The sequence below is a fragment of the Bidens hawaiensis genome, unplaced genomic scaffold (assembly GCF_021521415.1).
Source record: "Bidens hawaiensis isolate Kalapana, Puna unplaced genomic scaffold, B.hawaiensis_p1.1 tig00017140_1, whole genome shotgun sequence".
In the NCBI taxonomy this organism is placed as follows: Eukaryota; Viridiplantae; Streptophyta; class Magnoliopsida; order Asterales; family Asteraceae; genus Bidens; species Bidens hawaiensis.
In genome coordinates this window covers 38,041-54,387 of record NW_027492587.1, presented here as the reverse complement: position 1 = coordinate 54,387, position 16,347 = coordinate 38,041, and the positions used below count along the sequence as shown (strand labels likewise).

Sequence of the window (16,347 nt, the reverse complement as noted above, 5' to 3'; positions counted from 1 at the left end):
ATTTTGTATTATTTTTTAATATAGATTAACTTTTAGATTATTTTTTGTTATGAAATCATTTACTTTTGTGTTATTTTTGGAGTTGAAGTTGTATTTATAGAAAATTATAAGGTAAACTGTTCAACCATCTTCACGGTATAACCCGATTTAACTTGTACCATTTTTTTAGCCCAGTCTGATATAAGTAAAAAACATGTTAAAACATTGCTTGTTTCACCTTTCATACTATCTTAATTTGTGAGTGCATCCTTACATATGGGCAATGCTAAAATCTTAACTATAAATTTACAAATCTATCTATTATAATAAAAGAATACTTATTTTTGTCACATGTCAATCTCTTAGCTATCTTTCATTTTTTCAACCCATTTTAATATATGATCCTTATCTTTAAACCATTTCAATATATGAATTGAATATTTTTATAAAATGTAAATCCTAACCAATTCATTCATTAACATTAATTGTGAAATAATAAATAAGGAAATATCAATAAAATTATAAAGTCACACATAATTTGTAAATTAAAGATAATAAAGGTGCATCATTGTCAAAAAAGTTGGATTCGTATAGTAAACTACAAATTATTTTTAAACTATAATTCGAGCAGCACTGCATAATTTTTTAATATAAATTGTAATTATATTAACAATATTTGATCATATTGTTAATGTATTTCACTTAATGGTTAAAATTTACCCGTATGATACACCGGCCTCAAACTAGTCTAATATAAAAAAACAATTGATTTTAATTTGAAAACAAAATAGATTTAAAATTTAAAATTCAAATTAAAATTAATAAAATTTTAAATTTTTTTTGGAAGTAATCTAAGGAGATTGTTTGGTAATAAATAAAAGAGAAAAAAGCCAATTCATCCCCTGATCAGCTGCATCACTCTCTCCTGCAACATATAACATAATAACATAAAAGCAACGGCTGTGATTGCACACCGATGATAGCTAGCTTTGATTCCAATTCACGGACCCACCTCGACAACAACACTAGCAACCAAAAACCCATTTCTACATCATATTACACCTCTCTTTCAAATTAATAACAATAATCATTTCAATTTCAAGAAAGAAGATCTATTAATATTTTGTGGGTTTTTGATGTTAAAGATCTGAAAAGGATGGTGGGAACAGCTAACGGCAGCAGCAGAACACCGATTACACCGCGCCAAGCTTTCCGGGTCGTTAATGGCGGTCAAGATCCCAGTTTACGCTCCGAACCCGGTAGCATTGCCGGGTCGGATTGTGGAGCACCCATGGAGTTTACCAGGGAAGAAGTTGATGCCCTCTTGAATACCAAGATCCGTACCAAAGATAAATTCAATCTCAAGGTTGGTTTTTTTTTTTTTTTTTCAAGTATGTATGATGAATAATGATGATATTGTTTTGTGGGTTTTTAGGAAAAATCCGAAATAATGATGGATTATATTAAAAAGCTTAGAATGTGTGTTAAGTGGTTTCAAGAATTTGAAGGAGAGATTACTTTTGAACATGAGAAGCTTAAGAAGCTGTTTGAAGCTGCTGAAAAGAAATCCAATGAAATGGGTATGTTTGGATTTAATAAGTTAATAATAATAATAATTTAATAATTTGCTTTGTGTGTTAATTTGAATTGCTGATTTGTAGAAAAACTAATGAATGCAAAGGAAGAAAAACTGAACTCGATAATCGAAGAATTACGAACAAATTACTCGGCTTTACAAGAGAAGTTTACACAAGAAGAAGCTGAAAAACTGGTACGATTTGAATCTGGATCGGAATTCACAATAATCAAGTGTCTGATAACTGATTATTGGTTATTGATAGTTTGATATTGATTTCAGGCTGCAATTGAATCATTAATGGTAGAAAAGGATGCTAGAGTGATAGCCGAAAGATCACAAGCATCCCTCAAAGAAGACCTTGAAAAAACCCTAAGAGAAAATGAAACCTCAAATCAGAAGGTTATCATTTTGATATCTGGTTTATTATTTATTTTTTATAAAGTTGACAAAATGTAATATTTTCTTAATTTCCCAGGTGATATCACTCAATGATATGTACAAGAGATTACAAGAATACAACGCGAGCTTACAACAATACAACAGTAAGCTTCAATCCGAGCTTAATCAAACGAGTGAGACCCTTAATAAAGTCGAGCGTGAAAAAGCCGCGTTAATGGAGAATTTAAGCGACTTGCGCGGGTACCATGAGTCTCAACAGGATCAGCTGGTTTCTACCAAGGTTAGTTATTCAAGTCCGCGTTCGAATTTTGTTACTTTAATGATTATTTACTTAAATTTGAGTTAATGCAGGCAAGTTTAGAAGAATCGTTAAAGATAAAAGATGCTTTAGCGAATGAAGTTGGATGCTTGAGAGGAGATTTGCATCAAGTGAGAGAAGATCGTGATCGACAGCTATCACTCGTTCAAGAGTTAACAACCGAAGTGGTGGAATATAAAGAATGTACAGGAAAATCTGCAGCTGAATTGAGCAGCCTAAAAACAAGATCAATTGAGCTCGAGGTTAATAGACACTCGCTTATTTCTTTTGTGTATCTAGAGGTTGAAAAATGGGTCAGGTCACGGGTCAAACCGGGTTGGATTGGGTAGTCACCAAAACACATTTTTTAAAGTTTTTATAACTATTAATATGTTTGTTTAGGCTATATAATTTTAGTCGTAATTTATGATGTTTTATGCGTTATATGAACATTTTTTTTCAAGTTTTCACAAATGGTTATTATGTTTTATGTTTTTATATAAGTGATATTATTTCAATTAGTAATTTATGCAGCTTTATGCTTTAATAAATATACACTTTATTTTCATGTTTTCATGAACAATTAGTAACTTATCGGGTTTTATGCGCTAAATATACACCTATTTTCATTTTTTCATAAATAATTGCTATGCTATTTATGTGTATATTAGTAATGTATTTTTTCTTTATTTTACTCACATTTACAAATGAATGGATCAAATTCATTATTCTTTTATTAGGCAACATGTGCTTTACAAATCGACACAATAAAAAGATTGGAGGAGGAACTTGCTATTGCAGAGAAGCAATTGGAGGTATAAGCAATTGGAACTTACTTACATTTTTTTTATCTGAATCTAGTTTAATATTTGATATTTGCTGTTGTAGGTATCGGATCTATCATCAGTTGAGACAAGAACAGGATATGAAGAACAGAAAAAGGTTAATTCGGAGTTACAAATGCGTTTGGCAGAGGCTGAATCCAAAGTTATTAAAGGAGAAGCTTTAAGGAAAAAGATGCATAATACAATATTGGTACTTATTTGACTTGTTTTATTATTATTATTATTATTATTATTATTTTGAAATATTTTTCCTGAGAGTAACCAAGTTTCTTCAGTATTACACTAGAGTTGCTCATATTTTTTTTTACTAAAAGTTTAATTATTGTCAAATTGTTTTGGAATTAATTGACCTAAATGTAACATATATGAGTCTTGGTTACTATGTAGTGATTATTATTACTTTAAAAAAAAAAATTAACCTAAAGCAGGAGGTAATAGTGAAGGAAAAAAGATCATTAAATAATAATCAAGTTTCATAATTGTTTCATTTAAGTCAACTTGAAAAAAATATATTCACCAAGTTTCATATATTTTCCATAAAAGTAAACTTCAATTTTTCTAACATTTATTAAAGAATTGCACAGTAATAGAACAGCAGTGAAACTTTGAGTGGTTTTTATAGTTTAAAAAACTCAAAAAAGTATCAGTGACTTTATTGTAACAATATTGGAATTTGTTTATAATTTCATGATTTTATTCTTCTTTTATAAAATAATAAAACGGGTCCAAATTGGCATCTCTAGTTTTCTGCTTTATAAACATATGATACGATTATTATTTCATGTTTGATATCTCATACGAATGATAAATTTTTGTGACAGGAATTAAAAGGAAATATTCGAGTTTTCTGCAGGGTGCGACCCCTTTTGTTAGATGATGGAGTGGAAAATGAAACAAAGACGATTTCCTTTCCCACAACAACCGAAGCTATTGGTCGAGGCATTGAACTGGTGCAACATGGTATATTTCTCTTGGTTAAAGTTTTGAAGTTGACGTTTAAGTTGATGTGTAGTTTGACTCTTATTATGACTACTGTGTTGACCAGGTCAAAGTCACCCTTTTATGTTTGACAAGGTGTTTACACCTCAATCATCACAAGAAGAGGTGTTTGTTGAGATATCACAACTTGTACAGAGTGCGCTCGATGGTTATAAGGTGATTTTTATATTTTTCTCATTGATTTTTTGCTTCATGATTGCATTCCAAAAATTTTGGTTATTAGGTACCCCTTTGAATTTAATTTTTGGTTTCTTAGTAATTTTATTTTTGATAATTAACACTTATAGTTATTGTCCATCTCTTGAATTTTTTGAATAATTAATGTGCTGAATATGATTAAAAAGGATAAATTAAATAAATTAGTAATATTCTATCCAATAAAAGAGAGATATGACACTGTAAGAATTTATATACACCATAGAAGACTTTTTTTAACCTGTTTCATTGTTGGCTACCTTTTTACTATTTTACTCACTATCAAACAAATCCGAACTAATATGAATTTATCTCAAAAGAAACAAATAACTGAACTCAAAACAAAAACCGACGGTTTGGCTTTAAGTTCTCGTAAAAATTGAACTGCCAGTTATGTTTCGGTTTTTTCAAATTTTCAAAAACTATAAAACGACCTATTCTACTGTATTTTATTCTAAAGTTGGAAAGTAGCATCTTTGAACTTAAAAGTCAAACTTAATTACTTTTGTAGGTTTGCATCTTTGCATATGGTCAAACAGGATCTGGTAAAACACATACAATGATGGGTACACCCGGAAGCTATGATGATAAAGGACTCATACCACGTTCTTTAGAACAGATATTTGAGGCCCGACAAAAGCTTAAAGATCAAGGCTGGAAATATGAAATGCAGGTTTGCAAATTGAAATTTTCATATATTATGACATGTTCTTTTTCAAGTCAAATAGAACAAGTTTTTGAGCTATGATTTTACAATTTGATATGCAGGTTTCAATGTTGGAAATATATAATGAAACAATACGCGATTTGTTGTCACCAAACAAATCTTGTGGTACAGAAAGTGGCAATAAGCAACAATATGCAATCAAACATGATTCAAATGGCAACACGCATGTTTCAGATTTGATCATTGTTGATGTTCGTAGCAGTAAAGAAGTCTCGTTTTTGTTAAACCGTGCGGGTCAAAGCAGGTTTGACCACTTCGTTCATTAGATAAAATGTGAAATTGTTAGAGAATATCGATGATAAAATGTTTATAATTTTATTTTTTGAATATAGGTCTGTCGGTAAGACTCAAATGAACGAGCAGTCTTCAAGAAGTCACTTTGTATTCACTTTGCGGATATCGGGTGTTAATGAGGTAAATGCGGAATCATTTTATTCTAAAACTAGATTATTATTGGATTAATATGATTTTTGTAATTGACCGATTAGCTAGTGTTTGATTTGACCCAATTAGCCAACTGGTATAGGCCTGTAAACGAATCAAATGAGCACAAACAGGGGCGTGTTCGTGTATTTTCATATACCTTAAACTGAACACGAAAGCCAACAATTAAACGCACGGATGTTCTTGTTCATGTTTGTTCGTTAAGAAAATGAAAATGCTCGTGTTCATTTATGCTCGTTTGTTAACATTGCAAACATACATTTCATAAACATAAATGAACAACAATCGAACTATTAATTCTAGTGCAGTAATACATTAAGTATACAATTGTGTTAAATGTTAATGAACGAACATAAATAAACGAACATAAACGAATGTTCACCAACAAACAAAAAATGTCCCGTCTTCGTTCATTTAACAAAGTGAACAAGAAAACTTGTTCCTGTTCGTTTGTTTATTAAATAAACGAACTTCCCGCTGAGCGGTTTATTAAATCTGATTGCTGATGTTGACTTCTTGGTTTGGCCTTTTAGAGTATGGAACAACGCGTACATGGTGTTCTCAACCTTATAGATCTTGCTGGTAGTGAACGTCTTTCCAAAAGTGGGTCCACCGGGGATCGGCTTAAAGAAACTCAAGTATGTTGCAACAACTTTTAATATTATTTATATTTATCAGTTGTTTCAAATAAGTTAAAACAAGGGTTTTACTAACTCTTATTGTGATTAAAATGTCAGGCGATTAACAAGAGTTTATCATCATTAAGTGATGTTATATTTGCGTTAGGAAAGAAGGAAGAACATATACCTTTTAGAAACTCAAAGCTCACATATCTTCTTCAGGTATCTTTTATTAAATAATAACTTGTGACACAAGTAATGTGCTGAATGCTAATTATCTTCCATGGTCAAAACCAGCCTTGCTTAGGCGGCGATTCAAAGACGCTAATGGTGGTCAACATTTCTCCTGAGCCATCTTCAGTCAACGAGTCACTTTGTTCTCTTCGGTTTGCTGCAAGGGTGAACGCGTGTGAGATCAGTATCCCAAGACGTCAAAGCTTGAGGTATTTGGAGCCGCGGTTGAGCTATGGCTAGGTGAACCACTGGATTTGGGGTCGACACGCGATTAGTGACTATTAACGTAGAGCTGGAAGCTTGTTGTAAGTTCTAACATGTTGCGTGTAATGTGTATAGTAGAAGGAAAGCTACATGGTTTGCAACAGTGAAGAATGAATAGTTAGTTATTTGTATTTCGTACTCTTGTTTGGTGATTCTTGTGAGTTTTATGCAACAACTCTTATCGTAGTAATGGATACGTAGTGAAGTGTTGTTAGAATGTGATTGTCGAAAGGTTTATGTGGAAGGTGGAGAAAACGGTTGTTACATGCTAAGATCAATTGTATGTTGAGCACCTAGTTATACTGGTGTAATTGCATATGAGCAGCAACATAGGGGTGCAAATATTTTGGTTGTGAAAGAGAGAAAGTCACAAACCAAAATATTTGAAAAACGTATATAAAGGTATACTCATTGCAACAAGTACACGTATTGAAACATTCATTTTTGAATTTTAATGGCTAAAAGTGTCTTTTTGTCGACACATCTGGTATTATATAATTACACTCCTTCCCCTTTATCTTTGCATTTTTTTTAACTTAAACCAATATTTAGATTTCAACCCCATTATCTTTCTTCACATATTCCTCAAATCTATTTATTTTACTATTTCTTGTATATCCTTGATGATATTGTATTTTAAAGAAAATTCAAACATACGGTTGCAAAGTTCTTATTTTTATCTACGTTTTGATATAAACTTTATTCAAACCCGATGTGTTGATTATAAAGTACAAGTCATAGTTGCATCAATTTATAAGTATTTAAAGCATAAAAGTTTTAACTTAAATTTACACCCTTCTAATTTAAATATAATTATAGTTTTGCCCTCTTAAGTTTACTCAACTTTTATAAATATATAACTTTTATAGATATATGAATTAGTTTCAACTTTGATCCTGTATCCACCCATATAATTGTCAATTTTTTTTTTCTTTTGTTTCATTCCATATGTTTAAATATATTATATTAAAAAAAACAAAACTTATCGTTATGACATGCTTATTTTTATTAACGTTTCGATATAAAATATAAATTTTGATTTTGTTCAAACTATCGTCTACATAGCATCGCACGGTTAACTAATAGTTATTTATTAAATCATGTGAATTTTTATAATAATAATAATAATAATTAACAACATAATGGAAATGATTATTTCCCTCCTTGATTATTGTTACCGTGATCATAGGGATTTTCCCATATTATTACTGAAGAGGTAGGTCCCTGCAAAGCCCAGTTGGACCCGCAAGACTCAACTTGAAGAGGTACGTCTGCGCAAAGACCAACTGGATCCGCAGGACCCACCATGCTCAGAAAAATGAAGACCTTACACGCAGTAAGCCAGCTGTTCCCGCAGGAAAGCCTCCCTTGGTACAGTACCCTGCCTGTCCCCGCAGCTGTGGGTACAAGCCAAGAAGGAAGGCTACCCGCACTAACAGTAAGGCTACACGCATAAGGCACTAACTCTTAATACTTCAGTAACGTCACCTGAAGAAGGAATGAGCAGGGCGGGAATATTCCCGCCCAGAAGAGCCAGTCCGTACGCTTCCAGAAGATCTTTTGTACTATACCTACCAAGGTATGGACAAATAGACAAGATCTGATAAAAGCGACCCATGAACCAATCACAGGGTGACAGCTCACCGACAATAGTACGAGGAGGAGCACGCTCCAGTACAAAATGTCGCTATCAGCCGCTGCCTACCCACCAACTCCCATCGTGGCACGAACGTAGCCCATAGTTGGTGGAAAAGGAATATTATATACAGCTGGCCGTACCTGCTTGGAAACCTACCTTCGGCTATAAATACTCCAACATTTAGGAACGGTATCATCATCTTCTCTCTAGCTATTTCTCTCAATATACACTTATATTCGGAGCAATCTAGTCTGATTCTCACGCCGGAGGGTGGTCACAAGGAGGAACCCCCCCTTCTCAGTGACGAGCTTACGGTGTCTGTTTTGCAGGTTGAGAAGAATAACCATCTTTGCCGGACCTAACCCTCGTGGGAAACATCTACTTAACCCTAAGATTATCCTTAATCTGGCGGGGTCATTTAGTGTTTCTTCATTGGCGCCATCCGTTCATTAAGCTAGAACTAATTCTTTTTCTCAGTTTTTTCAAACTTCTGGAAAGATGGTTAAGGTTACTCCGATGCCAAGGCCACCGAGTGACCAAGAAACTCCGGTAACCACAACCCCAGCTACTGGGGGGAACACCGGTGAATACACGATTTTTACGAACACTACCCCGGTTACCCAAGCCGGGGCAAATGCAGTAAACAATCCTCCCCTGGGATTCATTGATACCCAGTTGGAGAAACAACAGACGAGGCTTCCCCGACAAACACTAGATCAAGTTAAAGCTTGGGCGGAAGCACGTCAGAAAGAATTCCAAGCCGAGTTGGACGAACGTTTACGTTCACTCCAACAGGCCAATGACGAATTCGGAAGTACTCGACAACAGCTCAACATGAGCAATGATTGCGAGTATGCGGATGATGAAGATTGGGAAGAATCTGACAGTGACGCAAACCCTCGTCATAAGGTGAAAGGGAAGCGTAAAGAAGCAGACTTCCACTCGAGAAGGAATTTCGAGGGAACCTTCAAACCAAAGAACACGGGGGGAAACCCACGTGACTTCTCCAAAACTTTCAGACCAACTGTTGCGAATGCGGGAACGTCCAAATTTGCAAGGGACATTGCGGAAGCAATCGCTCCAAAGAGTGCCAAACAGATGTCCAACATAGGCACTTACGATGGCGTATCTGACCCGGACGATCATTTGAACAGATTTATAGCGGGGGAAACCGTCAGTAATTGGACGGAACCCACATGGTGTTACATGTTCCAGATGACGCTCATCGGAGCAGCCAGAGCGTGGTTTGATCGTCTACCGGTCCACCACATCTATGATTGGGCAGACTTCCAGCACAAATTCAGCCAGCACTTCAGTCAACAAAGAAAATATACTGAAGAGCAATGGACGATACTCAACTGCATCCGGGAAGAAGACGAATCTTTGCTAGACTTCATCACTCGCTTCAACTCAAAGAAGCTAAATCTGGGCACTATTAGCGAAGATCTTGTTCGCGCCGCTTTCATCCAGGGCGCTGAGTACCCAGAGCTCATCCGCACCTTGACAGGTAAAGACGGCATGCCACCCACGTGGGATGCCATCATGACGACAGCTAAACGCTTTGCCGAAACGGAGAAGCAACTGGGTGGAAATCTTCCCCAGAGCACAAACCTCTACACCCAGAAAACAAGAGAAAATAACGTCCATACCGCCCGACAAAACATAAAGAGGAAGCTTGGTATTTGGCAGTCAAGGGTAAACTTTGACACCTCATCCAACTCTCGCCCTCTCTTAGGCGGAAAGGACAACATGCAGTCGTCGAACCGAAATCCCAGATGGACGCCACTCACCAAAAGCGTCACCGAGATATTTGCCACCGAGAGGCTCCCATGGCCAAAGGCTCCAATAATCCGACAGCGTCAAAACGCTGATCAGAGCAAATCCTGTGACTTCCACGGGACAAAATGCCACACCACGGAGGAATGCATATCCTTGAAGGATGTCGTCGAAACATTCGTCAGAGATGGGAAACTCACACACCTCATGGCGTAATGGGTGCTGAGCAGGCTAACGCGTGTAGAACCCCAGTTGGGGAAACAACTACAACACGTGGGTAAAACTCTGCAACTTCAATGTCGGAGACTACATACTGCGTAACAAAGAGGCTTCGAACCAAGAGCGCCCAGGAAAGCTGGCCCCGATATGGGAGGGGCCATACATTATTAAAGAAGTTCTGGGAAAGGGCGCATACCGGCTCGAAAGGCTCGATGGCACCCCCATCCCAAGAACATGGAATGGAGCTCAATTACGCAGATGCTACATGTAGATCAATTCCAAACTTGTAAAGAAAATGCCCAGAGCCACTTCTAATGGAAATGATTCTCCTTATCACATTGATGTTGATAGCCTTACCTTTATACTTATGAACTGACCACACTGATATGCCGGTATTCACCGCATAAATAAGTGAGGGAGGAAGTAAGTCGTTGCGTTTGGAAAGCGGCACAACCCGCATAAACACAAAAACAGTAAAAATTTCTAAGGGGAAGATGAGGAAAACCTTCACGCAGGTCAGATATAGATAAGTTTGGTCATCCTACTAAGTGAAAGTGACGGTCCTACCCGCACAATCATGATAGAGGAAACAGAACATTAACCTGTTATCTGACACGCGTCGAAAGGTTAACTTATTCAAAACACTTAGAAAATTTCTAAGGAAAAGATGAGGAAAACTTTCACGCAGGTCAGATATAGATGGAAGTTTGGTCATCCTACTAAGTGAAAGTGACGGTCCTACCCGCACAATTATGATAGAGGAAACAGAATATTAACCTATTATCTGACACGCGTCGAAAGGTTAACTTATTCAAAACACTTAGAAAATTGCTAAGTTAAACTAAAATATGCATGAGCAAATCATATAATGTTTACAAGGCAAGGCATTAACAAAACATTTATATTCACGATAAAAGCTGTTCAAACATTACAAAATGGCTAAGGTATCTACCCGCCTACAAAAAGTACAAATCTATCCTAACGGCTGGGAGGAATCTCAAGATTCAGGCTTCGGGACCACTCCCTCCAAACCCACTTGAACCCGCACCATCAGTTGGCTGCGGCTGTTCAAGGAAAGATTTGAGAAGAGCTATCCCGTCATCAGCAGCAGCAACTTCGTTCACCTTCTCCACAACCGGATGAGAAAAAGCAGCATACTAGTTCACAGCTTGGTCGTAGGCAGCTTAAGTGTCAACATCGTGTAGAGGAAATTTGGAAGGCGGGATGCCTTTCTCTGCAAATCCTAGACCAAGCAAGAAACCAGCTTTCTCTCCATCCTCATGAGAAGCGTTGAGGGCTGCACTCATGGCATCATCATAGGATGTGTTTGCGAAAATCCGATGCACAACCTACAAAAAAAAAAAAACTTTTCTAAGTATAAAGAAAAAAGCAAAAAGCAAAGAATCAGTGAGCTATGCATACATGCGGCAACGCTTCTCGTAGAAGCCAATCGTTATGGGACAAGGACTCTTGAAGGGTAGCTTGAGCTTGATCGCGTGCGCGTTCGGCTTCATTCTTATTAAGGTTGGCAAGCAACACTTCTTTGGCAGCAGCCTCCTCAACGCCTTTAAGTTTACGCTCAATGCGATCAAGCACACCCTTCTGATCCAAGAGCTCCTGTAGCTTCTTGGCGTACTCCAAAGCCAAAGCCTCATGAGCCTGCTGAAGCTTCTCCAGTTTGGCTTTCAGTTCCTCATTTTCAGCGCGTAGAGGCTCAGCAACGGCTTCAGCTTTTGTGGCCCTTTCAGTGGCATTACGCGCCGTTTCCTTAGCCAACCTAAGTTGTTCATTAACAACTTGAGTAGCCTTGGAATGAGCCTCATGCCTGGCTTGGATTTCGGCCTCAAGATCCTTGAAGGCCTTTTCCTTCTCAGCAGCGGGTGGCGGCAAGCTTCTTGTTTTCCTCCCGCAGCGATCGCACCTGAGCCCCCTCCAAGCTACGCGCAGTCTTTAACTTGTCGTTTTCACGGCAAAGTAACTCGACACGCGACTGCATCCGGGCGAGAAGGATTCGGAGCTCGGTGGACAACCGGCCTTCCTGGTAACTAACCATGGCCTCCCCCAACGCACCACTTGGAGCGGCATGGCGCGCCCAGTCGACGCAGTCTGCAGCCGTTCTAAGAGTCGTGCCTCGGCGGATATTCCACCTTGGGGCATAGACCTCATTGGAATCTGAAACTGCAACAACAAAAAACAGTTAAGAAAAAATGACTAAGGAGGGATAACAGGCCAAAGTAACCCCACGCACCTGTAGGGTCGATAACATGCCGATAGCCGCTAAACTCATCACCTGAAGATAAAGGATATCCATCCAAAAGGTCAAGGAGATGGGAAGGAGGCAAAGATTGGACTCCCTCATCAACAGAGGTAAGTCTAGAGGTCCCAACTCTAAACATACCTGAAGAACCGGCCAAAGACGAGGTAGTCGTTGACGCCGAAAGTGACGCTGTAGAAGCCACTGAGGTAGAGACCATCGGAGATGAATTCATTTGAGATGAACTTATAACCGTGGTAGCCGCCGCAGATGAGCTCGCAGAAAAAATCACCGCCGGTCCGGTGAATGATGTAGTAAAGATGGCACTGACGGCCGACGGAGAAATTGAACTGCTCAACGCAGCAACGAAACTGGACGCCATCGTCGGCACAGCAGCCATGACAGATGACGTCACAACCGGAACAGTTGCTTCAACAGTATGAGCAACTGAACCAGTACCAGAAACAGGCGCAGCCGCCTGGGTCATCGCCCCGGATAGGTTGACCAAACCTATCGTCGTGGGTCTTGAACCGCTTCCTCCCACACCGCTATCGAAAGCAGATAAGTCCACTCATGCATGAAGAAAAACCAAAGATATAAAAAACAAAGACGGAAGGAAATGCGGAAAAGGTACACAAAAAGTATACTTACTGGTTTTCTTGATCTTGAAAGCCCTGACAGGCGGAGATGGACCCGAAGAAACTGGCCTCTTCACGCCAGTTATCTTCGCAACGCTTGGCGGCTCGGAAGTGACAGCCGTTGTCTCAACCTCTGAGACAATGGTCTCGTCACCACCAAGGTTCCCCGCCGCCTCCTCACTTTCAGTCTCGGAATCAGAGTGATTCCCCAGGTCAACGAAGGTAGCAACCTTCGTTTTGCCCTTCACGCCAGCTGCCTTCTTCTTCTTCACAATAAAAGGCCCATCTGCGGATCCCTCATCAGAAGATGACAAGATCAGAGGAATTCCAGCAGAAGTTTGAGCGTGAAAAGGACGAGGGTTAAAGAACTCCTTACCTGGCCGAGTGGCGCTTAAAATCGCGTGGCCTGGCGGGTAGACTTCCACGAATCTATCCGCAGTCTGCTCCAAAATGGGCAACTCGTTCTCATCAAGATCACGAGTACCCAACCGCGCGGGACCACCAGTCTCCCGCGGGTGCAAGAGCGACTGTAAGTCGTTCCCCTCTGAAATAAAGCGATAAAAATGTTAGAAGGAAAACCCTAAACCAACACAAAAGATGGGGCGTACCAAATGGATGATAGTTCAAATCGTATTCGAGAACGATGGGTATTTGCGGCGTCCCAGACCCGGCATCCTTCCACACGCGGCTCATCCCAAGCATGACCATCCCAGACTCCGCGAAGCGATAAACCGGAGTCTGAATCTGGGAAATCTTGGTGAACCATTCCGTCTCCTGGTAGTTGGAGGCCGGAAGGTTAGGAAATGCCCTCCCATTCTTGAACGTCATCGTGAGGAGAACGACGCGAGCGGAGATGTAGAAGAACTCACGCTTCCAAGAGCGAAGGCTAGGCTCAATAGCACAGATCTTCAAACCCTTGATCCGAGTGACAAGGGTATACCAACCCTGGACGCACCTCCAAGTGTAGAAGGTCATCAGGCGGTCGACTAGAGGCTCGATACCCAAAATACGGCACACCCATTCAAAATGGCGAACTTTAGCAACTGCCATTGGGTGCACCTCCGTCAAATGAACACCGTGTTTCTCCAAAACACGGTAAACGAACTTCGTTAATGGGAATCTTAGATTCCCATATAAGAAGAACGAAGCGTAAACCCCTATCTTGCCCTTAGGGGCATCGTACACCGTCTGATGGGCCTCCGGGAACCCTGGCTCATAGGGCTCCAGCATAAACTTCTTGACGATGTAATGGTATACATCGACAGAAAGAGTACACTGACACTCGCCAGCAGTACTCTTATCGTCCTTATCGGACGTGGACGTCGGGTTCTCGAGGTAAACGTCGGACTCCTCGACGTTAACCTCTGGGTCATGAGTAGAAGAAGACATTTTTAGTGTTAAAAAAGCGGTTTCAGGAGACTGCTCGCCGAAAAAGATGAGTATTCGCCGGAAATCGCTTAAAAGGAAAAGGAGAGTGAAGTGAAGATGATGGATGAAATACACCCTCTCCCCCTTATATACTCATCGCAATGAATGCAATGAATTTAATGCGGATGAGAAAGAAGGCGCAGGAGCGATGACACGGCGACATGTGTGGATAAAGCAAGCTGGCAACAGGTGTCTAAAGGGCGCGTTCCATAAAACTCGCGCCCACGCGCCTGAAAAAGCGTCCTGATTGATCACATGCTGTCACGTCGTCATAACTTCCTGTACGTCCTGAAACCGTCAGAAGACGCCAACATCCCTTCAACCGTTTGGACTGTCCTTATCCTTTCACCAACTCTCCGAATTCCAAAAAGGTTCAAAAATAAGAGGGAATATACCCCCTTACCTTGGAAAGCAAGAAACCGTAAGACAAGTGCGGGTACAGTGTCAAAGCGAAACCCTTCACATACTTAGCACTTGTAGGGAATTGAAGCCAAGAAGATACCTTGGAAAACAAGAAACCATAAGACAAGTGCGGGTACAGTGTCAAGGCGAAACCCTTCACATACTCAGCACTTGCAGGGAATTGAACCCAAGATGGATCTTATGGGTCATGCTTGCGGAAAGGGAAATAACACCCCCGCATGGCGGCGTTGAGAACTAGATTGTTTGAAGCTTCAAGGTGGAATTGGTTGTTTAACATAACTGATCACTATATCTAAAACTACCAATACCCCGTGGAGAATCTACACAAGTGAAACTCGACGCTCCCGACTTGCGGAGAGGTTACGCACCTACCCGCATCATACCCAAAGATCAGGCAGAAAAAGTCGGGAATTTTCTGCAAGTGACATTAGGAAAACTGCGGGAAGAATCCCCACGGAGAACCTTAAAAAACGAAAACCCCTTTAAAACCCCTTGCTTAAAGTCCAAAAGTTCACCTCACTTATTAACAATTCATGAGAAGAACAATGGACAGGGGGGACTTGAAGAGGTAGGTCCCCGCAAAGCCCAGTTGGACCCGCAAGACTCACCTTGAAGAGGTACGTTTGCGCAAAGACCAAATGGATCCGCATGACCCACCATGCTCAGAGAGATGAAGACCTTACACGCAGTAAGCCAGCTGTTCCCGCAGGAAAGCCTCCCTTGGTACAGTACCCTGCCTGTCCCCGCAGCTGTGGGTACAAGCCAAGAAGGAAGGCTACCCACACTAATAGTAAGGCTACACGCATAAGACACTAACTCTTAATACTTCAGTAACGTCACCTGAAGAAGGAATGAGCAGGGCGGGAATATTTCCGCCCAAAAGAGCCAGTCCGTACGCTTCCAGAAGATCTTTTGTACTATACCTACCAAGGTATGGACAAATAGACAAGATCTGATAAAAGCGACCCATGAACCAATCACAGGGTGACAGCTCACCGACAATAGTACGAGGAGGAGCACGCTCCAGTACAAAATGTCGCTATCAGCCGCTGCCTACCCACCAACTCCCATCGTGGCACGAACGTAGCCCATAGTTGGTGGAAAAGGAATATTATATACAGTTGGCCGTACCTGCTTGGAAACCTACCTTCGGCTATAAATACTCCAACACCTTGGAACGGTATCATCATCTTCTCTCTAGCTATTTCTCTCAATATACACTTATATTCAGAGCACTAGTCTGATTCTCACGCCGGAGGGTGGTCACATAGAGGAACCCCCCCCCCTTCTCAGTGACGAGCTTACGGTGTCTGTTTTGCAGGTTGAGAAGAATAACCATCTTTGCCGGACCTAACCCTCGTGGGAAACATCTACTTAACCCTAAGAT

General features: G+C 40.0%; 1 protein-coding gene across 1 annotated transcript; it reads left to right on the top strand.

Annotated features, from left to right (window-relative positions):
- The first annotated feature begins 1,063 nt into the window (after positions 1–1,063).
- LOC143553063 (kinesin-like protein KIN-14N) lies at positions 1,064–6,818 on the top strand. Its single transcript, XM_077043125.1, has 16 exons — positions 1,064–1,345; positions 1,415–1,559; positions 1,641–1,750; positions 1,838–1,957; positions 2,034–2,237; positions 2,309–2,518; positions 2,996–3,070; positions 3,144–3,290; positions 3,922–4,060; positions 4,146–4,255; positions 4,806–4,967; positions 5,063–5,265; positions 5,354–5,435; positions 5,999–6,103; positions 6,203–6,307; positions 6,383–6,818. The coding sequence occupies exons 1-16, from the start codon at positions 1,136–1,138 to the stop codon at positions 6,557–6,559; spliced, it is 2,304 nt and encodes a 767-aa protein (XP_076899240.1). The 5' UTR covers positions 1,064–1,135; the 3' UTR covers positions 6,560–6,818.
- Positions 6,819–16,347: the final 9,529 nt, after the last annotated feature.